We start from the raw sequence: 18,221 nt of genomic DNA on the forward strand, positions 1-18,221 counted from the left end.
GTCCACCGATCCTGCATCTCTTGTCGGCGCATGGTGCATAGTGATGATCGTACCTTCGCTTCCAAGGCTCAATACCGGTAAATGACATAGGGCCACAAGGTTTGTGAATGACCGCTCTGATAACCCCATTGGGGAGTCGGTGGTTTGCTGAATGCATCTGTTGCACCAAGGCGGGGTAAGGGCGACCTGACAAGATCAGCGTGGCGTGGAGTAAGAAGGCACTGTATTTGCGCAGGGCTTCATCGTTTCTCTCGTTCATCCCACTCAGAAAGTTGCTTTGCAGTCTCCGAGAAGCGTAGAAGGACGAGTTATCGACTGGTGTAAGTGGTAGGGGCTGGCGAAGTAGCGGCACAACACAAGCCTGCTATGAACAGCCATATTTCTGCTAAATGCAGTAACTATGCGCCTGCTCTAGGCTGAAGAGTGCACTCCGTCTTTCGGAAACCAAGCCACAATAACTGTTCAAGGTTATTTGTCCTCGCACCTTCACGTTAGGTACCAGATTCGCAGCACATGTGAGTCAAGCCAAGCGAGATAGCAGGGCTGCTGTGTTCATTGTGATGCCTACTATATATGTATCAACATTCTTTCATTTGTGGTACAAATGAAAAAATGCGTGCTTTTTTATATTTCACCAGCAGTTTTATGTAGAAATCATATATAGATACTCTCGAGTTTTCCTAGCTATCAATTGGGAACTTTCATCATTTTTAGAGTATGTGAAACCTAGGTTTCTCCTTTTTTTTATGCACTCTTGATGCAAGCTACACATTTCATGTTCCTTTATAATTATAAAGTAACTTGCAGAGCTGTGCGTGTAGCAAATGTTTGGGTGTGAAGCAAACATGAATATTTCCTGAATATTTTTTGAATAGTTGGAAGTGAAATTGTGGGGCAAAAAAGTTGGGACGCATATTCCTATGAGATGTAGCAACATTAAAGTGTTCCTTTTCGCTAGGTTGATAAAGCGCTGGCAGGACGGTGTTTCATAGCCTTATTAAAAATGAAGCAATGCAGAGGCTGAGTAGTATTTAATTATATAATTTAGTGCAACGAAAGTCTTGCTGACAACACTTCACGTGTGAAAGGCAACCATGCTATTTTCTCAGCCTCTCCTCCTCTTCCAACTTTGGAGGCCCAATGGATGTAGCACACAAGGTTGTGCTCCCTTCGAGTTATGAGTTCCATATCTGCCTCGTAGAAGTCAACACAAGATTTAAAATTTTGGATGCTAAAAATCTTGGGCATCCAATTTTTCATATCTCAAATTTTAGGTCCTGAAAGGCGCACTGACACAAAATTTTGCAGCCGAGATAGCCTCCAGGGTGGATTTCCGTGAACATTCCTATATCATCCGCAAAAAATCAACAGCAAATATAGCTTGGAAGGTATTTTAAGTCAATTTTGAAGTTTGTGTGAGCCCTCGACTTCATTGTGTCATTGACGCCCTCGAACGGGACCCTTTGGGGACCCCCTAATTCTCTTCCGTCACCATGCTGCAGTCAATGAAACAAGTTGTGATGACATTGTAGCTGCCATTATTCTTTTGCCGCTTTTGTTCTCGCAGTCTATACTTCTCTGCGGCTGGTTGTAAGTGCGTAGCCATGGCGCATGCTTTGAAAGTTTTGTGTTTGGTGATACTGCAGACCCGTTTCATATTTGAAAGTAATTCTTGATGCGGACTGTGTGGAAGTGTGTCAAGTTCTGTCTGCTCACGTGTTAAAGAGCGGCACACGTTAAGTGGCGATAGTTGCATTCGGCTTTTGGGGCTCTCTCAAATGGAAACTGAAAGTGGTCGATAATGATGGTTCTGTAATTATCTGTCACATGCTGCAGCAAACAATGTGTCATTTCATGACTGATAGGCGGCCAGCAACACATTGCAGCAGCAAAATGCAAGGCCAAAGTTTTTGTGTCAGTAACCCTTTGAGTCCCCACCTCTGTCACATCTATCATCTCCGTGTTCGAACCAGCATTTTCTTGAGTCAATACATTTGTGACCGTAGCAAAGCCTGAAAGGCAGCTTGGCTGCAGCATGAAAGTGGGATCAGGTGAAGAATTTAAAAATTTTAAGGGGTCACTTCTAATCAGACAATTGTACTTTTCTGAAAAGTTTGACTGTGGTGCCTGAAAGGCAGCTTTGCCGCAATACGACGATGTGGTGACGTGAAGCATATTTAACCCTTTAATGCTTGAATTACGAAACTTCTGAGAAAAATAAAAATCGTATTTATTTTCCAGTTTCAAATAGCAACCTTTAAATGATTCTGCAGTTATAAACTATCTGAAATGCAATTTTAATGCCTACTTTTGTGTATGTCACGAATTCTCAATATGTTACAGAAACAAGGACATGGCAACAAAAAACGTACTGCAGAACTATGTAACATGTGTGAGACCTCTTGAGTGCACACACAAAATAAACAAAACCATTGAAGATAGAACTTACATCACCAAGGCGAGAAAAAAGGAAGAAATGAGAGCTCTTGCACATGTTTCGTGCTCTCCGCCATCAGCTTCAAAATAATTAGTTCTAGCTAAAAATATTTTAGAAGAGACGATGTAAAATTTTTCATCTTTATAGCTACATGCCCCTTGAGTACTTGACAGCCAGCATTAAAGGTGGCACGCTTGCATGACTTACTTGCTCGAAGTTTTTCAGTATGTCGCGAACTCGCGACATCCAACAGTAAAGGGTTAAAGATCTTAAGGAGTCTCTTTCAATTGGACGTTAACTATATTTGTCTTTGGGAACTTCAAATTGTTCAAGTACTAAAATTCCAGTAAAGTTCCAGTGTGAATCAAATCGAATGGCGAACATTATTTTTAAATATTAGAACATTTGAATATTAGTGCACCCCTGGTAAATTATTCACTGTTTAGTGATTGTTTATCATGATTATTATATTAGTATAATTGATTCTGGCTATTCATTTACTGTTCGGGCCTTGTAGGGACCAATGCAATCAGTTTTATATACAGTGTGTCAAATGAAGCAATAGCTGAATAGTCACTCAGAAAAATACTGAACTAAAATTTTAAGCTTTTCTTTCCCTCTTTCTCTTTGTGATAAAAGAAGGTTCACAATACTATAGAAATCAGCAATAGCTTATTTCATGTCTCTTGCAGGCCACAATGATCTCAACTTACCACTCCTTGTTTTTTCTCTGGTAATGTCAACTAGAACATTACAATCACTGTTCATTCTCTGACTTGCTGCGTTTTTACCATCTCCTTGAATTTTTCGTTTCATTGCTCTCAACGCAGCTCCAAAACATTCTCTTGAGTTTTTGCATCATATGTTAGCAGTAGGAAAATTCAATTGTACTGTGCTTTTTTTTTTCAGGGATCTTGGTAAGCTGCTAGTCACAGTTTATGCCTGCCTTATGCACTATAACCTATCTTCACTCATTGATACCATGAACTTTCTTCTAGTGATGAGCGTATCTTGTTAAATTGATCTAAAAAAAAGCTATCTTCGCTGTGATTCTAAATGCCTGCTGTCAAACCTGAATTATTTTCAAAGCATCAAAATAGGTTAACTAATTTTACGATAGTACATACTTGCTTCTGCAAGTGAGATTTAGTTGCAGTACCAAGAGATTAATGTTTTATCTTGTCTGATAGTACATTGAGTCACTGAATTTCTGCTATTTGATATCACTGTGGCTATCACACATGAGCACAGTCTGAAGAAGCACACATAGCACTCTTATCTTTTATGAGCATGTCGTAATCCTCTGCCTTATTGTCGCTCTGTATTAGATAATTGCTCCGTGTTGGCATGTCACAATAATGTTGATGACGCCAGCTCTGGCTATTTTGCTGCTACCTAATAAAATGTCTTATGTTTCTCAGTCTGCATACTTCGGTGAGAACGTTTTATGCGCAAGAAGCTCATGTTAACATTTATGCGTCATTGAAAATATATCTTCTTGTAAAGTTGAAGTTTCATGTTGTATCCCATGAGTTTCGCAGCCACTGTACATCATTCACCTTTCATGTAGCTGGACATTTGGGAGAAAAGAAAACAACATAATGCTACTTTTCTCTCACTTAGTTTCAACAACAAATCTTCATTTCTGCTCTTGCAGGAGGAGCGCAGCAAAACAAAGGGTCCTGGCTGGTTTGGCTTGCCTGCACCAGAGATGACCAATGAGCTGAAGCATAATCTGGAGGTTCTCCGCATGAGGCATGTTCTCGACCCCAAGCGCTTCTACAAGAAAAATGACCTCAAGGATCTGCCGAAGTATTTCCAGGTATACAAACACTGACTTCTCAGGCCACATACCTGAGAAGTCAAATAGCGCAACACAAAGCCGAGGTCACAATTTTTAGGCACTTTAGAGACGAAAAGAGAAGTTTAAACTTTAAACACAGTTTTCTCAATAGTGTTTTTCTGCATTATGCACAGCACGTGGAGCAGATATCTTGGAAACCACTTCACAGATTTTGATTTCGTTTGTTTTTTCACGCTCCTTGAACCGTGCTTCAGGGGGCTGCCATCTTAGTTTTTCATATTTCCTCCTAAATAATTTTTTTGTAGGGCTTCTTGTTTGTAGTTCAAGTGTGCTCATTGCAGTGTCGCTGAAGAAAACGTTAACTACAAGTTTTAATGTTGCTAAAAAATTATTTCGGAAATGCAAGAGCCCTCTTTAGCATACATTTGGCGGTGCATACAGTAATTACCAACTATTTTTGTCATTTTATAAATCCTCCAGCCCCTTCACGAGGTTCAATGAAAAAATAATTTGTCTCTCGTCAAGTATTCAGGTATCGCCTGTGAAGCCATTCTTAGTGTCTGTGCCAATTTTCATCAATATCCAACCAGAAACAGGAAAGTTTGCCAGAAAAAGCCTGTCGAAAACTTCTACAGGCATTTTCTCACAAGTGTGTTTTTGACATTGCGCATTGCTTGTGGAAAATGTAGCACTGGAACGACTGGACTGATTTTGATGAAGTTGTTTTTCTTGAATCTCAAAACATTTCTTGAGGGTCTGACAATCTTTGAACTGTTATTTTTAGCCCAGATTTTTTTCTAGAAGATGACTTGTATATGACTTTGTTTCTGACAATGTGTGTAGGCAGCCATGGTGATCTCTATAAAACAAAAAGAGAGAACTGATAAAAAAAATCTTGAGATTCTCATACCCAATAGTCTTCTTTTGAGTAACGATCAACACCATTTGGAGCTTTCTGGCATGTTTTGTTACAGCGCTAGGTTTTTCACGAGCAGACCATAAAAATCGAACCATGTAGCATGATGTAACTTCAGAACTACTCGAGGTATGATAATGAAACTGCATATTACCTTCTTTAAGACGCTTATTAGTATGCATATCAAATTTCATTGCTCTAGGTTATCAAGCAAAACAGTTTTTTTTTCTACGCCACCTCTCCCCTTAAGGGGGGACGCGGCTTTGGGATCGCGAAAAATGGCAAAAAAATCGATTTTTTGAAACTCAAATTTTCAGTTTCTGGAACCCTTTTTCTGTCTGGTTCCAAAATATCTACACTGAAAACCGCGCAGAAGTGCTTCGGAAAATTCGTTTCACCCACCTAGGTAGCAAAAATTTTTCTGGAAATGGCGAGAAAACGGCGATTTTAAAAAAATAGCTTCGCGATGCTTGGGCCGGGAGCCGGCTTCTTGGGCTCATCGGAAAGAGCATTCATTTCTCCGTGTTTAACTTTCCTGCCTCAGCTGGCTCCTCCCTTTAACAACAATCGAGCAAAAAGCAAATGTTTGAAGGTCGTTTTGAGGCCCTTGATTGACCGTGGCCGCCGTGTTGCCTCAGCTCGCCTCGCCATAGGCCCGATGCTCGCTCCAGGAGATCGTCGTCTGCTGCTTGTGCGTCGCGAGGACATGGCTCTCGAAAATCGCCACTTCGTGATGTGTTCACGGCTTGATAATCACTTAAGATATAACTACGCTTTAGTTACGAGCAGTAAGGGGATGCGCGATCAGGTTACCACAAGCGTCAGCGCGGTCTACGAGCGCCGCGCGTCATTGGAGTCGTCCTTAGCCCTAACTCCGCCGACTGCGGGCAGGAACGACGCGCTAGCGCATTCGTGGCGACGTGCTTCTTCGCAAACAACGAAGCTGTAAGCGGCGGCACGATCTGATTACTACGAGTGGCTGCACCGAATGCACGATCAGATTACTACAAGCGGGCATGTGGCGGTCTAAGAGTGCGGCGCGTCATCGCAGTCGGCTTTAGGCCTAACTCCGCTGACAGCGAGACTGCGGGCAGGAACGACGCGCAAGCGCACTCTTGGTGACGTGCTTCTTCGCAAGGAATGTACCACATCACTCGCTAGCTCCTCTGAATATTGTACGGGCATTTTACGCATCGGCAGCGGACAACACAGTCAAGCTCGTCACCCCCCCCCCCCCTTCACTGCCAAGGATTGCTCGGAACAGCGGCTAGCAGATTCGCGCGTCGTCATTCGAAAATGCGATGCCAAGTGCAGTGCGTGCCGATTTTTTGTCTTCGTAGTTACACATTTCACGCATCGTGATCGAACGCCGCCGGCAAGTGCATTACGCGCCGGCTGCACTGTCCACGCGGCCGCGCACCCCACGGTCATATGGAGTGCTGTCAGTAAGCTTTTGTGATGCGATTCAGACGTGCTTGGAGCCGTGCTTGATATCGCCACGAACGTCAATGAATGTTCCGAGGTTAATGAATTGCTGTAGATTAGAGTTTCCGCGACCGGCTGTAAGATGATGCGTTTCACGGCTAGAACGGCGAAAGAGCATGTGTGAATCAGGGGCACGAATTTTTATATGCCCGTTTCGTGTGAATAATTATACTCCTGGAAATTCCCGTGCCACCAGTCTTCTGCCCATAACTTTGTTATTTAGAAAGAAGGCATAGGCCGTCATGGTGTGATCCATTTTTCTGATGCAATAAACTTCTCTCCAAATAAAAAAAAGTTCAGTGAATATTTGTAATCAAGTACTTAATTACGCTAATTACAACTTCAGCACAAAAAAGTGTGTAATAATTTCAGTATATGGTTTTATTCAATTACAATCTTTTCTGTCATACCTATCACACCACTCCTTCATACAAAAAATTTGGTTTGAAATCCATACTTGTTCTTCGTAACTCATGAAAAGGAGTAAATCATGAAAAGAAGTCAAATATCACAAGACAAACCTGAGATCACAGTTTTTAGGTGTCTTAGAGACGTAAAAAAAAGTTGAAACTTAAAACACAGCTTTCTCAATACACTTTTTTTTTGACATTATGGTCAGCCCCTCCACATGGTTCAATGAAGAAATAATTTGTTTCTCGTAAAGTATTCGTGGTATCGCTTCAAAATTTTTATGGAAGCACTGCGAGGTTATTCTTAGTGTCTGTGCCAATTTTCATTAATATCCAACGAGAAAGAAAAAAGTTCATTGAAAAAAGCCTGTCGAAAACTTCGACAGGCTTTTTCTCACAAGTGTGTTTTGGACATTGTGCATTGCTCGTGGAAAGAGTAGCACGAGAATGACTGGACCGATTTTGATTCTGTTTTTTTTCCCTGAATCCATGAACACTGCTTGTGGGTACAGCAATCTTCAATTTCTGTTTTGTGGCCCTGTTATTTTTCTAGACGATGATTTGTCCGTGCCATTGTTTCTGACAATGTGTGTCGGCAGCCATGATGATCTTTAAAAAAAAAAGAGAGAACTTATTAAAAAATTCCGAGAGTCTCATACCCTGTAGCTTTCTTTTGAGTAAAGTTCAACACCATTCCCAGCTTCCTGGCATGTTTTGTTGCAGCGCTAGGCTTTCCACGAGCAGACCATGTAATTGGATCATGTAGCATTATGTAACTTGAGAACTACTGAAGCTATCATGATGAAACTGTATATTTCCTTATTCTAGACACTTATGAGTATGCATGCCAAATTTCATTGCTGTAGGTCAATAAATAAAAAAGTTTTTTTTCAATGCCACCTCCCCCCTTAAGCCTACTGCACGCTTTTAATAGCCGGTGGCTACCTGTGAGCGCTGAGGCGCCAATCGCTGCCGCCTCAATCATTGTGCGGAACCATGTTCAGCATGCACCGCCTCGTAGAAACGAAAGCAGCTCGCTGTTGCGGAGTCGAATGTTGAGGATTGCGGGCACCGAGACAGCAAGCGTAGCGCACGCTTTCATGAGGCGACAGCCCAAATGTGCCTCCTTCTGCTGCCAGGACCGCTAGAGCATCGCGTGCAAAAAGCTCGCATCGTCGCGTTATTGCAACTCAGGCTTCTCGCTGCATCTGTGCACGGTCTGAAGCAAGCTGCTCAACACTGTGTTTGTGCAAGTAAGCGAAGCACTGCATGCAACTAGCCAGTAAACAATAGGCTGCCTGCGACGGTACCGCACCTCAAAAAAACTGTCGTCAGTTTTCGCTTGTGGTATATCACGGTACACATTTATTGCAAAGAGCCGATTATTATGTTCGTTTCGTCACTATGTCAGTCGCTTCATTGGCTGCGTATGCCGGACTCCACAGTAGTTTCGAAATGCTCTTTTATGTCGCCACCGCGTGCCATCGGATTGTCGTGCGAGAGTGCCAATAGTTTCTAAACATTGGCAAAAAAAAAATTTTTTTTTAGTGGCTTTGTGGTGGGTACTTTAGGCAATATTTACTAAGGCAGTGCACTTATTTCATTGGTGATGGTACACGTAAGGAACTGCAAATTGGTTCTTCATCATAGGCGAGCGCACGAAGGGGGGGGGGCGAAAGGGGGGCACAAAGTCAGCCCCATACATTGGCATGATAGGGGGAGTGAGAAGGGGGAGCAACATCAGCCTCAGGCATTGACATAATAGGGAGGGGCGTGCGAAGTCAGCCCCATACATTGACATGTGGGAAAGGAGGGCAAGGGGGGTGTAGTATCATCCTCCTACATTTATATAATAAAGAGGAGGTGCGACAGGGGGGCACATAGTCGTCCTTATTCATTGACATAATAGAAAGGGGAGAAGCAGTGGCCAGCCCCATACATTGACATTATAGAGAGGGTGGCGCTGTGAAAAACCTTTGACCCCCCCCCCCCCTTGCAGGGGAGGGAAACCCTGCGCCTGCTTATGTACTTGGTGGTTAATGCATACTACGTTTACGTTCAGTGCGTAGTTAGCTGCGTTCCTGGCACCTATTTCGTTTCAACGAAATTTTAGTGTAACAGGGAGGCACATAGTCGTAGTTTGACAGGGGGGCGCATAGTCATCCTCATCCATTGACATAATAGAAAGGGGAGAAGCAGTAGCCAGCGCCATACTTTGACAACATAGGGAGGGTGGCGCTGTGAAGAACCTTTGACCACCCCCCCCCCCCATTTTTAGGGGAAACCTACGCCTGCTTATGTACTTGGTGGTTAATGCATACTACATTTACGTTCAGTGCGTAGTTAGCTGCGTTCCTGGCAGCTATTACGTTTCAACGAGGTTATAGCGCAACAAGCTTTGAATGTGTGTGTGCATGCACGTGAATTGGCACACTTGTGCTATTATCAATTTCATGCTGCAGCTAGCTTGTTGGTGCAAAATATGTCGCCATGTTAGGTCACTGTTTCTGTACATAATCCTACTTTGGTTATTTTTTGTGCATATTTTGGGGGCTTGCTGCTATTGTATAAATTATTATGTAAACTGAGAAAAAATTCAATTTAATTAAACCTAAATGTTCCTCTGAGTGTGCCATGGAAAGCCGATGTGTGCTCCAAACACAGAGGTGGCTGCTCCAAGTGCAGATTTTGCCTGCTTCAATGGCTGCTTCAAAATGCTGGAAGGCATTCCCACCACTGAGATGAGATAACTTGTTGCCAGGGGAAGGAAAACCTGTAACCATTGCGTTAAATGTGTGTTGCATTAGCACTTGTCTTATTGTCCTATAGGAATTGCTTATTCTCTCTACACCTTGGAATTTATGCAATATGTATACAAAATGTAAGCCTGAAATTCACCAGCACCATTTGTGGCCTACGGGGGAGGGGAAGAGGAGGATTAGATGTGGAATCACGGTTGCAATCCTGGAAAGTAGGAGAAAATTAGTACGTACAAAGGGCTATGTGTTAATATTTTCATAACGCAGGAGGAAGCGCAAATGTAGTGCAAGTTGTGTGCTATTTCAATGTTATTTGGGAATGACTTTGTGGCAAGGCCAGAGTATGCAGGAAAAAAAAATATTTTTCATGACAAACTTGCAGTGGCAGATGTTGTTATTATGTATTGTTCATAGAGTTTCTTGTCTTTCATGTGCATAAATTTAGGTTGGGACGGTAATGGACTCGCCAGCCGATTTCTACCATGCAAGGGTGCCCAAGAAGGACCGCAAGCAAACTATGGTTGAAGAATTGCTGGCTGATGCAGAGTTTAGACGGTAAGTGATGACAATGTGAGTGCCAGAGATGTTGCCCAATTTCTGGCATGACGATGATGATGATCGTTGTTGCCCTGCTCTTTGTAGTGGGTGGTCTAACGGAAAATACATATCTTGCTCAAAAACACACAAAAAAAGGAAAAGGTCTCGTATAACTGGCTTAATGTGCTTTCTACTGGACGTGTTCTATCTTGCGGGTAGGCCGCACACCACCAGTGTTCCAATCTTCAATTTGTTCTTTGAACTGTTTCTCACTGCAGTTGCTCCTCTTGCGTCTCTAGGAAGCCTAGCACTGTCGCCAGTGATCGTTGTGGCTGCAGCTAGAGTTTTACCCCTGTCACACAGGCACCCGCGAACACCGTTTAAGGGGAGACACGGCTCTCGGGACCCGAAAATTTGACCCAAAACTGAATTTCCCAAAGTGGTATTTTCGTATTCTTTCTGCAATCGCGCACCTGTTTGCAAGTTTTCGTTTCGAAGTCCCGCGTATTAGCAGCGTACACTCTTAAAAAAAAGTTCGTAAAAACCTAGTAACTGGAAGGAAAATGTTAGTAACAGCCACTGTTACTAACTCTCTGAGACAGTTACTAACCTTTTACAAACTTGAAAGCAACAGGCGTGTTGTTACTACCCAAACCGCCTAGTTACTAACTCGAGTTAGTAACAAAAAGCTACCTTGCTTATAACCCTTCACAGTGCTGCAAAAACACGCATTCACTCACTGAGTGAAAGATTTTAATAAATTTTGCCATTTATCCCCTCGTACCTTCTCAAACCCTTCCCGTATATTCACTTTTTTTTATCATAGGTTGAATGCATATAATTTATACGGCCAACATTTTTAGAGGAATTGATATTTGAGTCTAACTGCATGTCACCCGAAATTTTATGCTGTCGTGTTTATCTTTGTTCCTCTGGATACGACGCTCTTCTTCGGACCATGGGCCCCTGGGTTTGAACCCCACTATGCCCAGAAATTTGTTTTTTTTTTCTTTTGAGCCAAAATAGCCTTAGATGATTTATCGAACTGAAAAGTTACCGTCAGCGTCCCGCGGCGTCGGGCAAAGCACAAGTGAAGCGAGAAATTATGTCGTGATGACGTCACTATTGATGTTACGTCATAAATCGCCAAAATATGTGACGCCGTTATGCCGTTATCACGTCCCGTTACAAAATAACGTCATCACACGACATTGTAGCTTGGTCAAAGGTAGATCTATCACGGATGATGTGCAAAACCATGCACGTTAGGTGCAGAAGCTTTCGGAGGGATCAATACGACGACGGAGATGAACAAGATGATGGCTTTCGTCTTCGACTCGTCTTACGTGAAAGCACATGAGACCCTATGAGTTTTTTTTTCTTCTTCTTCTCTGCATTTATCCACTTTTCTTTCCTCCAACACCTTGCTAGGGAACGCATGGTGGTGTATACGTCATTGCTAGGCGAGTTTATGCTGCAAACACTGCCTGCGCTGAACTCGCTACTGCGCCCTGTGCACATTTTCTCGTCCTTCGTTTAGTAAGGCGTTGTTTCACCATAATGAGCTTAATGAGGAGCCCGTGAATTACAAAAAAAATTGTGACGTGTTCACTTTCGCGCCACGATGTGTTTCACGAAGTGAAACAATGAAATCGTTTCGATTGATAAGTTGCTCTCTGAGAACCTTAATGTCGTAATTTCACTATTAAGAGTCTACTAAAAGAGAAAATTTTGATCACTGTTCCATTTTTAAATTTTGCGCCGCAAAGTCCACGTATATATTTTGTACTTTCGCGTGAATGATAAACGATATTCTCTTAAACTTGGTAAGTAATACCGATGGCCCCCTCAGTGGAGAATGTACTTCATTTTCACTGATTACGAACTACATAGGACTTCGTAGACGCGATCAAACTCTATCACGTCAAGGCGTTTGGTTCGGGAACTTCAGGTGTTTTCTCTTCGCACTTCCTTTTTGCGGGTCTTCTCGTGGCAAGCGCGCCGATTTTGGAAATTCACTAATGAGATAAAATTGTTGTTATCCTTAATGGCCCTTTAACGTATAAGCTATATGCTTCGTTCACGGCGGCTCATAACAGCGATAGGCAGGCGCAGCGGTTATCACTTTTGCTCTCGCAACCACCAGGTGCGTCGTCGCAGAGCCACAGCCATCGTCGCAGAGCGGCCGCGGTGGCAGAACGTTCGGTCAAATACAGGGGTCGTTTGCGCGCGGAACATTAGGGAGCACTGTATTCAAGGTGCGTAAGCGGGCACGCCACTTAAACTTTTTTCTTATTTCGCGGGCATCTGCAATAATCAGAGAACAGCAATACTTCAAGCACAATAAGTTAGAAACAGTCAAATGGGATGTTTCACAAACCGATCAACTACATCTTATTTAAAACTTTTTCGGCCAGCTTCATTGCCTCAAAAGCTGATACATAATTCTTGCCTAATTAATCAGTGTTAAATGAAGCAACGAAATAGCGCAATATTCTCCATGCAATAACCACAAGCATTATTTTGGTTGTATTGTGATAGTCTGTATGCAATTTTTTGTTACTTTTTCTGGCTAAATTTAGCTTGGGCATGTATGCAATTATGAAACTGCATTCACTGTGCATCTTATATTTCTGCTTCAAGTTCTGAAATAACAGTTGACTAGTATTGCAGTCCTCACTTAAAGCAAGTTTACTTTACATTAGTTTTGTTGTAGCTGGCATGACACTTTATGAAAACGTTCATGTCCACAATGTGATATAATGCTTCTTGAAATTTTCTATGAGAGGACTACAAAATGTTTATAGATAGAAATAATGAACGTGGTGAACTGATTATGAATGTACAACATTAAACCCTGGCACTCATATCAAAATGTCTTCTGCCTAAATTTTTCCTCCAGTTGGATATGTATCAAACTGTGGCAAGTAATGTGTAGGTAGTATATAACAAATAAACATGATTTTAAATTAATAAGTTTATTGTCATTGCAAGCATTTTGCGTACAGTGAGGAAGGAAGGAAGCAACCAAAGGTAGAAGGCAGGGAGGTTAACCAGAAAGACATCAGGTAAGCTACCTTACACTGGGGAATTAGGGAAGGGGACAAGAAAGATGAGAAAGAGAGAAGAAAAAGAAAAAGGAAAAGACAGACAGTCAATTCACTGTGGCGTGTAGAACTCTACCGCAAGTCAGAGGCATTCACACAAACTCGTAGTCCTCAAAAAACATAAGAGGGCTTTCACTGTCTTGTGGGCTGTCGAGGGATGTGGACGGTGCTGTATTAGCACCTGCACAGAAAGAGGCCGATCATTCAGTCGCCGCAATGCGTTGGCAAGTACTTGTCTCTCTGAGGTCAATCGAGAACAGCAGGTGTTCAATATTTTCATCAGTGTTGCAAACATCGCATGCTGCACTATCAGTCATTCCGATTAACGTGGTACAAGCTTTCGTGAAAGCAAGTCCCAGTCAAAAACGATAGAGAAGCGAAGTGTCACGTCGATGTAGGCCGGGTGCAGGTCAGAGTTGTAGTGAAGGGTCATGTTCATGTAGTCTGGTACGTCGTATGCTTGGTGTGTTCCACTCAGTCAATGTGAGACTGCGAGCCAGTTGGCGAATTTGCCTCGCAGCGTCCGCTCTTGAAAGCGGAATCAAAACACTGTTTACTTCCTGATCTGATGTGTGAGCAGCATGATCTGCAGAATCATTTCCATTGCTGCCACAATGCCCAGGTAACCACTGAAAGTCGATGTCGTGGCCTTTTTGTATTAAGAGGTGCTGAAGTTTCACGGTTCGATAAGTCAACTGCCCGTGGCATCCGCGTCGGTGAACTGATGGCACGCACTGTAACGCTGGTTTTGAGTCAGAAAACACGGCCCATTTACTTGGTCTTTCTTCAAAATTGACGAGTTCTAGTGCACTGCGCAAAGCCTCGAGTTCTGCCGCCGTGAACATCGTCGCATGCGAAGTCTTAAAACGCAGAGTTACCTCTTGTAATGGTATAACCACTGCTCCACATGAACTAGACGATGTAGACGTGCCATCTCTGTAGATGTGCACGTGGTTACTGCAGGTCTGGTCCAGTACTAATAGACTCAGTTGTTTTAGGGCATGTGTCGGTAGGTCAGATTTTCTCCGCATTCCTGGGCTCATTAAGTAAACTCGTGGCCGACTCAAGCCCCAAGGAGGAAGCAGTGGCTTTGATGCAGGTGCATACGCCTCAGTAAATGATGAGCATTGCTTGCAGACAGTGGCACCGTATGTCGTGCGGGGCCTTTCAGCAGCGAGGCTCCCCGGGTGGTGGGAAGGGGTCCTGGTATAATGCCTGTGGTGCATACGCGTTGTCTCGGTAATATTATGTGTCTTGATTTAGTGATCTCGGGCAATGACAATGGTTTCAGCTGTTGAAACACTGCAGGGTAATCCAAGGCATATCTTGAGTGCTTGGGCTTGAATGCTCTGAATTTTATGCAGGTTAGTCTTGCCTGTGTTAGATATTGTAATTAAACTCTACCATAAGAATCCGATAAACTGCACCCTGTACAGTTGTAGCATGGACGGTACGGGCACTCCCCATTTCTCTTCTGCAAGGAATTTGAACATGTGAATGTTGCGATCAACTGCTTCTTCACATAGTTCGCGTTCGGAGTCCACAACAGGTTTCTGTCTATTATGACTCCTAAGAATCTGTGGCTTCTGCTGAACGATATGTGTTCTCCGTTAATCGAGATGCTGTAAGCAGGCATCGGTTTCCGCGTGAATGCTACCACTGCACATTTTCCGCAGGACACCTCGAGACCTTGTTTACGAACGTAGCATGACGTCGTTGTGGCAGTTTTCTGAAGGCAGTCTCGAAGCTGTAGCCTTGTCACACCTGATGAAGTCAGCGTAGATAGAAAATTCTTCAGTGGTTGGTAGGTGCTCGACTAGTCCACTGAGGGTTATATTGCGAAGTGTAAGGCTTAGCACTCCTCCTTGAGGGACTCCTCGGCTACTGCAATACTCAGGTGTTGGGCCATTCACCATCGTCACGTAGAATGATCTCAGCTGTAAGTAGCTGTACACCCACACATATACCTTTCCACCAAGACCTACTGTTTCCAAAGCACTAAGGATGGCTTCATGGGCGACATTGTCTTAAGCTCCCTTAACGTCTAGAAACAGGGCAGCACACAGTTTCTTAGAGGCTTTCTGGTGTTCAACATATGTCACCAGATTAACAACATTGTCAATTGATGAATGGCCGTGCCTGAATCCAGTCATGGATACTAGATAAATTTCATAGTGCTCTAAATACCACTTCATTTGTGTTAAAGTAATTCTTTCCACTGTTGTTCCCACACAACTGATAAGCACAATATGACGGTATGAGGCAATATCCACGAGATTCACCAGCTTTGAGAAGCGGAATGAGGCGACTTGACTTCCATGCTTGGTAAACCATACCAGTCTGCCAGGAGTCATCGTATAGGCATAAGAGTGCCTTCCGAGATTCGTCTCCAAGGTTACAAAGGGTACACAATGCAGTCAGGTCCGGGTGCTGAAGAACGTCTGCACAGTGCCAGTGCCACTTCTACCTCATCCATAGAAAGTGGGCATTCTATGCGGGGATCACGTGAGAGAAGCGGGTTGTCGAGTATTGCTATTCTTGTTTTCATGAAATTGGACTTGACGGCGATTCTTCGACAGAAGGATTCTGCGAGGTCAATCTATCTACATTGTAGGTGAAGTGCCAGAGATGTGAATGGGTCTCGCTGACCAAAGGTTGTGCTAAGAGCCCGGATAGTTCTCCATATCAGAAATAGGGGCTTTTCACGGATCCGACGACTCGCAGAAGGATGCCCAACGTCACCAAGCCAGTTTATTCATGTGCCGTCGTATTTTCTTTTGAGTGCATCTAGTTAGCCTACGATAGAGGCGAAAATGCTGTAGGCCCGTGTGCTCAGATTTGCGTGCACCTTAAAGAACCCCAGGTGGTCAAAATTTCTAGAGTCCTCCACTACCGCGTCTCTCATAATCATATGGTGGTTTTGGGTCGTTAAACGCCACATATATATCAAATCGTCTAGCCAGCCTCTAATCATCCATGCACTTTGTCCGTATGTATCTACGTTCTGCACGACGATGTATTGCATGTAGTTTCTCAAGCTTTTGAGCTTGCATACGATGAGTGTTGCGAGTTCAACCAGTCAGCATTACTTCAGGCCTTAACACAAGTCGAGAATCAAAGTAGAGGTCGAGAATCTGTGATGATGCAAGGTTTGTCGGTTTGACAAGTTTCTGTTCTGATGTTTTCTCGACGACATAGCACCAACGATGTCTGTCAAACATTGTATTCCCGAGCACATTCACAAGACAAAACACATCTCCACAATATATGTACAGCTCTGAGATCTGTCCAAAACTAGGTAGTATGGCTTTCTGCAGAATGACCACATCTTTGACTTTGTACGTTATCTGATCGACAGTCACAGAATTAACTTTCCACACAGGAACGCCGGGTGAGAAAACTTCAGCCATGCAAGGGGGCAAATCTTTCTCTTTTAAAGGCCTGGCTTTAGTTGTCTGAATAGAGTTGTGAAACTCTGAATTACAGAGTTCATAGCTCTGTAATAACTGGTGTCGCCCCGCAATTGTCTTACAAATATTCCTGAAATTTTGGTTACGCACAGCAATGGATTTGAGATACTGATGTTTGGCCTCATAGCGCATACACCAGTATTGCTTCAGTGGGCCAAGTTCATTGATTAGTCTTGGATAATGCACCAGGAAATGAAGTTTCGGAATTACGTGGCCAGGGTACAGAATCTCAAAAGAAGATGAAAAGTAACGAATGTCATCCTGCAGACATGCAAGGTGGTCATGTGGAAGGCTGTCAGCAAATATGAGGTCAACAATCCTTTTGAAAAGCAAGTACACTTCCCAGTGCTCGTTGAGTTCCGGAACAATGTCTCCAATCATAAGGGACAAAAACCTAAACAGGCACCACTTCTGCGATGCAGTGCCCTTATATGGAGTTTTCGAAGTAAGAAAGTGTTTTTCGACAGCTTGTGGTTTGTTTTTCTTGTCATGTGCACCAAAACTGAATGCTGTGATGCAATCTAGGTCTGAATATCTAATAACATTGGTACTGATGAGGCCTTGCAAAACATGCTTTAAAACGTGAGGTATGCTTCCCTCAAGCACATCGTGCATCAGGTCCGGCGGTAGCTGCAGTGTTGCATCAAAGTACCAAATGTTTAAAAGGGGCGATTCACCTTTCACACCATAAAGTGCAGTGCTTAGTGGCTGGTTCACCCTAGCACCTTCAATGTGAGTTTCATGCAAACTCTTGTTTCGAATTCGCACATCCATTTCATGGAATACAGAGCTAAAAGTTGCATATGGTGCAGTGCAAAACCTGCACGGGCGCCCTCTGTTAAAACAACAGGTAAATCCACCCAGCCTATTCATAGAAAGGTTGTCGCCACTAAATGCAACGAGAATTGCTCTGACTTTAGCAGTAGCTGAATTTATGTGCACTGTAAAGCCGGTTGCTTCCAATCTCACAATGTCTGAAACAACAGGTTCCAAGATTGCCTTCATGCCATGCTTGTCAACAAGCCTGTATGGCGCAACAAGAGCTACATGTATGGAGCGTAGCTGTGACCTGTGACGAGCATGTAGGTTGAGCACACTAAAGTACACAACAATTACTTTATGAATGCCTCGTTTTGACCCCAAGGGGTTCACAATCTCGAGCTCATCGCTGTAAAGAACAAGAAACAGAGTGTATTGTGCCCCGTTCTCCAGAAGTGCCGACAGTTTTTCCTTGAAGAATACACCATCAAAAAAACTTCGGAGAACTGGTGATGGCTGCCCAATTGTGAAGCTTTG

The 18,221-nt window shown here is 43.3% G+C and overlaps 1 protein-coding gene across 2 annotated transcripts in view; it reads left to right on the forward strand.

The window, feature by feature from the left end:
• LOC142776400 (deoxynucleotidyltransferase terminal-interacting protein 2-like) overlaps nt 1–18,221 on the forward strand; it is a 68,269-nt gene that overhangs the window by 13,844 nt on the left and 36,204 nt on the right. For both annotated transcript variants that reach the window (XM_075880017.1, XM_075880018.1), the window contains 2 exons: nt 4,095–4,259; nt 10,257–10,366. In XM_075880017.1, coding sequence (XP_075736132.1) covers nt 4,095–4,259; nt 10,257–10,366 — 275 coding nt within the window. The remainder of the gene's footprint in view (nt 1–4,094; nt 4,260–10,256; nt 10,367–18,221) is intronic.

Source organism: Rhipicephalus microplus, chromosome X (genome assembly GCF_043290135.1).
Source record: "Rhipicephalus microplus isolate Deutch F79 chromosome X, USDA_Rmic, whole genome shotgun sequence".
Taxonomy (NCBI): domain Eukaryota; kingdom Metazoa; phylum Arthropoda; class Arachnida; order Ixodida; family Ixodidae; genus Rhipicephalus; species Rhipicephalus microplus.